The sequence below is a fragment of the Haplochromis burtoni genome, unplaced genomic scaffold, assembly GCF_018398535.1.
Source record: "Haplochromis burtoni strain Fernald_Lab_line unplaced genomic scaffold, NCSU_Asbu1 Contig_178, whole genome shotgun sequence".
NCBI classification, from domain to species: Eukaryota; Metazoa; Chordata; class Actinopteri; order Cichliformes; family Cichlidae; genus Haplochromis; species Haplochromis burtoni.
This window is the reverse complement of record NW_024582539.1, coordinates 10283-15899: the sequence shown is the minus strand read 5'-3', so window position 1 is coordinate 15899 and position 5617 is coordinate 10283. Positions and strand designations below refer to the sequence as shown.

At 39.8% G+C, this 5617-nt stretch overlaps 1 protein-coding gene and 1 long non-coding RNA gene across 2 annotated transcripts in view; both read right to left on the bottom strand.

Annotated features, from left to right (window-relative positions):
- Window positions 1-6: 6 nt before the first annotated feature.
- LOC121815311 lies at window positions 7-3272 on the bottom strand. Its single transcript, XR_006054978.1, has 3 exons — window positions 2950-3272; window positions 1312-2846; window positions 7-810 (listed from the first exon to the last, which is right to left on the bottom strand). It is a non-coding gene; the product is annotated as an uncharacterized LOC121815311 (long non-coding RNA).
- Window positions 3273-5102: 1830 nt separating this feature from the next.
- The window catches only part of LOC102301696 (plexin-C1), a 9031-nt gene continuing 8516 nt past the window's right edge, over window positions 5103-5617 (bottom strand). The window contains exon 14 of the mRNA XM_014340269.2: window positions 5103-5188. Coding sequence (XP_014195755.2) covers window positions 5103-5188 — 86 coding nt within the window. The remainder of the gene's footprint in view (window positions 5189-5617) is intronic.

Here is a 5617-nt window from a genome sequence, read left to right as displayed (position 1 = left end):
GAGCAGGCCAAGGTTTGATTAGCTACTTTCAAAAACACAGTGCTGCTAGAAATCCCAGGACTGTTTTCAGCTGAAGGTGAGTCATAGGTGAGACTTTATATAGCTAGCATGGTATGGTCATGATGGTGACATGATAAACTTAATGTCAATCACAGAATCAGAAGCGCCTCAACATCTATATTTCTAATGATTCAGCTTCTCTCCATAACTTGTTTTGTGCCAAATAATCTTACCGGTTACCCTCAATCTTCAACAAGGTGTTTATTTTAACCTTGCCTTTTTATTTTAATTTGACTCCCAATAAAATGTAAGTGATTTTTCTGATTACTGCATTTTTGTAATGGTGAGAATATGAAGTTACTTAATCTGTGTATGAAAAATCCTCCTCGTTTATGTCAAGACCAGTAAAGCTGACATTGGAGAGTAGTAGCAACAAAATAGAACCAACAGTCAATCAACACGTATGATATGTATGAAGTCAGACACTCTGATGTCGGTGGACTGCGTAGGGACTTGCTCAGCAAATGTAGGCGGCATAAATAAAACAAATACATAAATAAAGATTTAATCAAAGGCAGCTGTGGAGGCTTACCTTGGTGAGAAAAAGTTTACTGTTCAGCAAATTGGACAAAGAAATCAGCCCTTGCTCAACTGTCTGCCTACAACTTTGTGAAACATCCAGAGCTTGTCCCAGTTGGGACTCCTGGTGCCCCGGGAAGAAAATGCGCTCAGCATATGTGTGATAATCCAGGAAAGCAATCCCAGAGCCCAGCAAAGTATTGGACATGTCCATCATCTCTGTCATCAAGTCTAAAAAGAGGAATTAAGGTTTCGTCTTACTGTCACAAGATGTAAAAGTCCAATCCAACTTTATTCATAGAGCACTTTAAAGACAACATAGTTGACCAAAGTGCTTTCCAATAATAAAAAACAGAGATAACAGTTAAAAACCACACATTAAGCAGACAAAGAAAAATATCTAAATAACAATAAAATAAATACATAAATGAAAAAAGAAGATAAAAAATAAATCAGTATATATCAAATAATAAAACATGAGAAAAATAGACATTAAAATATACAATGAATAAAATTAACAAAAAAAGATTAAGAGTGACCATCCACTGACTAAAACTGACTACAAGCTGACTCTGGTGCTACTCCTAAAAAGCCTTTGGAAAAAAAGGTGTTTTTAAAAGTGATTTGAACATTTCAAGTCTTGGGGCCAGCCTAATATGGATGGACATCTTATTCCATAATCTGGGGGCCACAACAGCGAAAGCTCGGTTCAGAAGAAAAAGAGGAAGTTACCTGTGAACTCCTTCTTACAGCGGTCTCAAACACTCATCTCCAGGTTCTCCAGCTGGATCTGAACTTTCTGATAGTCCCTCATGGCCTGTTTGCTTTCTCCTGACCCACAAGCCATGATGAAGAGGCAATATTGAGACCAAAACCAATGATGCTCCGTGAATTGAACATGTTTACCTGTATATGAGCACTTTGATGAGAACACCAAAGAAAAATACACTGACACCTCTGATCTGCTTGAAAAGCTTAGATTCATTTAAAAGAATTAAATTAAAACATCAATATACTGGCAACTGTACAAGGGGTAAAAAAAGTCATCGTAAAAACATTCATGCTTAGGCAAACATTTAAAAGCAAATAATAGTTTCATAGGTTATAACTAGGCTTTATATAGGCTGAGGTTTGGTGTCAGAAGGTGTGGATGTACAAGAACAATGACAGAGGTACAAACTGTCTCACAGGCCTGTCACCTTGACCTTGCTAAGGTCCAGTGTGGCTGCCACGACGACACTGAAAGGGCTCTTGGGAATGTGATCTCCACTGTAGGTCACGCAACTCCCAGGGGACCCTGTCATGAGAAAGGGAAGCGATCCACATCCTCCCATTTAATATGATTTATAACAGCCAGAAGAACGCTTCCTTGTCTTATAAGAACCCACATAATACAAAGTAACTACAAAGTAACTACAATCCACGCCCGCATGTGTGAGCATTTCTTTTCTCGCCTGTTGCACAGGTGTATATTTAACAGTGTGTGTGTTGTTGTGGTTGTTGATGATTTCAAAGTCTTTCACAGCCTGCTGCTACTACTGCTTTGACTGGTACACAGTTCAAATGACAGCTCAAAAGGACCTGTTTACATTAGCATACCAACTATAACCCTGTTTATTCATGTTTATTCTTCTTTTTAAATCCGTGCGATTGTGATTTTAATTTTGATCTTGTCAATTTCATCAAACATTTTCATAAAAGTGTTATGAAGAGTTGTTCCATGTAGTATGACGGAAAACATTCCGACCGTATTATAGACCAACAAACTAAACAAACTCAACAGACTTGTTTTTGTTAGTACTCTCTGACTTTGTGAGGCAGTACAGGTATTCTTACCACTGCGGCTGAGTCCTGGTCCCTCTGCCTTGAGAAGGATCCACTTTGACCCTGAAGGGTGTCATTGTTATAGTCTAAACACAAACAGCCTTTGTCCTGATGGCAGAGGACAAAGGCTGTGTTAGCATGTTACCTTTGCAGGTAATGCTCTTCAGTCATTTTTAGCCTCAAACAGCAGGTGGGTTAAATACGTTTCCCTGTAATATCTGTTTATAAACATGTTTGGAATATTTCTTTGACATGATCATATGATCATATCTTTACTCTCACACACACAGTTTTATGGAGCTTTACCTTGACCAGACTCTGAGCAGTCAACAGTGAAGTATGTTGTCTCGAAGGCTTTGAGGCCCGTCTTTGCCACTCCAGGGTCAGAGACCTTCACCTTGTTCGGATGACAGCCCGCTCCGATATTCAGCTCCGATATTCATCTGTGGGCACAAACACCAAAACTCAAGAGACTTCTCAGTGAGAAGAAAAGACAATCCCTGCATGCCAGAGTGAAAGTGAGAGCGTGTGTGAGTGCATACTCACCCTGAATGGACTCTCGGGGATGTGAACGTCTCCCCAGGAGACCATCACAGTGTGCTTCACAGGCTTACGTGGGGTGTAGGTGCAGGCGTATGTGCTGTTGCCATTATCCTTAACCTGGACATGCACAGAATTACCTTCACCATCCTGTGCAGAAGACAAGGGATTAGTTCAATCAGATTTAACACACCGTATTTTTTGGACCATAAGGCACATAAAATGCATTAAGCGAAACAAAACAGTCAGATAAGTCAAACTTTACTTAACTCTTTCTTCTTGCTTCTTCCTGTTAGGTTTTGTATTGTTGATTGTCATTTATGCTTAGAAATATCTACTTCTATAGGCTTAGAGTTTTATAATAAGTTGTAGATTGGTAGAGGTTTGATCCTTAATACTCTGCAAACTTTGTGTGCATTCCAGAGCACTCTGGGAGCATGGGAGAGGTCGTACCTTGTCTTATTGTTTTATGGTAGGATAAACGTACAGTATGCGTACCTAACTGAAAGCACTGTATCGAACGGTTCAATATCGATACGAGTATTGTTGCACCCCTAATATCTATGTAGGCAGGGAAATCACATCTGAGCAAGATGAGTAAGTCCAGCCCATTTCAAAGATGGTTGGACGACAACAGTCACAACAGACTCCTTTGCCATCTATTAGGCCAAAAATGCAAAATTTGAGGCCCGCCTCGCCAGTGTCAGAATCTACGCAACTGCCAGGCCTTTTCGCATGATTCGTGCCCCAGAAAGGCAAACCAACCTACTCCAGCCCTACCAGTTGTAATTACACAACGTGGTCTTGTCCCTCTGCCGCCCATTTGTAAAAAAGTTGAATATACATCCCAACCTCCTTTAAGAACTCCAAAGAAACCAAATGTAACACGCACCAATCAATTGCATCTGATCTCACTTTCACCCATTTCCATCAACAAGCTGTAATGCTGTACCTTAAGAGTTGTTTTTTTCCCAACTCACCCCAACTGGTAAATGGCCTGTATTCGTGTAGCGCTTTACTTAGCGGACCCTAAAGCGCTTTACACTGCATCCAGTCATCCACCCATTCCCACACACATTCACACACTGGTGATGGCAAGCTACATTGTAGCCACAGCTGTCCTGACAGGGCGCGCTGACCACCACCACTAGGCAACAGGTGAAGTGTCGTGCCCAAGGACACAACAACCGAGACTATCGGAGCCGGGGCTGGAACCGGCAACCTTCAGATTACAAAACGAACTGACAACTCATGAGCCACGATCGCCCCATGGATTATGGTTTATTTTTTATGCTTCATTTAGTTAGTCCCGAGTTTATTCCATGTTACTTTCTTGCACATTTGGGTTCCCCTTGTGTCTTTGTCCTGTGTGTCCCTCTCTGTGTGTTTGGTGTATATGTGTGTGTCCTTGTGTCAAAATACTCCATGTTTCAGACTCTGAATTTAGTGTAAATAACATGAAAGCATCCATCCATCCTGCCTTGTATCAGTGGTTTGGGATGGTGGAGACAGTGTAATGGTGTTGGGAATATTTCTTTGGCAAACTTTAAACCTGGGTATTGTTTAAAAACCTTTAAACACAGTATTCATGCTGACCATGTCCAACCCTTCATGTCCACTGCAGTAACCTTGCAATGATATCATGGAGCAAAATCTCAGAGAAATGTTTCCAGCATCTTGTTGAATCTGTATCATGAAGAATTAAAGCAGTTCTGAGGCCAAAAGGGAGCCCAATCCAGTACTCCATCTATCTCCAAATAGACAGATAGCATGTAGAAAGGCTTTATATGGCTTTAGAGCCAAAAAGTACATATGTGACTTTCACTTAAGAGAAAGAGAAGTAACATACTATCTATTACAATAACTCTTATTGTTCTAAACATGCAAAAGGTTTGACATACAATGTAAAAGTCTAAGACATGTAATTTTGTCTGAAATATACAATTCCAACAATTGGTTCAGTCAGAGAACTATCACAAAAGCAGATATCAGAAAAATCTTTAATAGGATAGTGCTTGAACAAAATAATTCAACATTTCAAGAAAAGCCTTAATTAGTTTTATGTTTATATGACTCATGAAAAATATATGAAAGTACAAAAAATATATAACAACTGGAAAAATCAACTTTTAGTACAGCAACTCCGTGAAGACTGTCAGTCAGCCAGCCAGCAGAGACAGGAAGGAAACTTTAAACGTTATTTCTGTGGCACGTCTCTTCCTCCACAGATACATAAACACCAGCACTGAAAGACAAACGGTAACTGATTTAAATCAAGCAGAAAACTAGAGAGTTGTGGAGTAGAAAAGGTTTTCATCAGTCTGTGGCTCTATAGTGTAGGTGTAGGGGTTTACACACTTGCTTAATAAACAAAAGGTCCTTGGTTTCATTCTGAGAGTAGACACAAATGGGGCTTCAAATGGCATAAAACCAAATAAAATTTGTCTTACTAACCACTTTGGAGACTTGTGACATGTGAACTTAGCTTTAAAAACGTCTATATAGCATGTTAGACAGCCCAGTTTGAAAGGACTGATAGCTTGTGCCAAGGAGGTTAATTATCATTTGTATAGCTCTTTTGTTTAGGACTTTTAACAAGCAGTTAAGGACAATTAACCAGGTATCAGACACACTTAACTGACTATGCAAAATAAACCATTGAAAGGCCATTGTT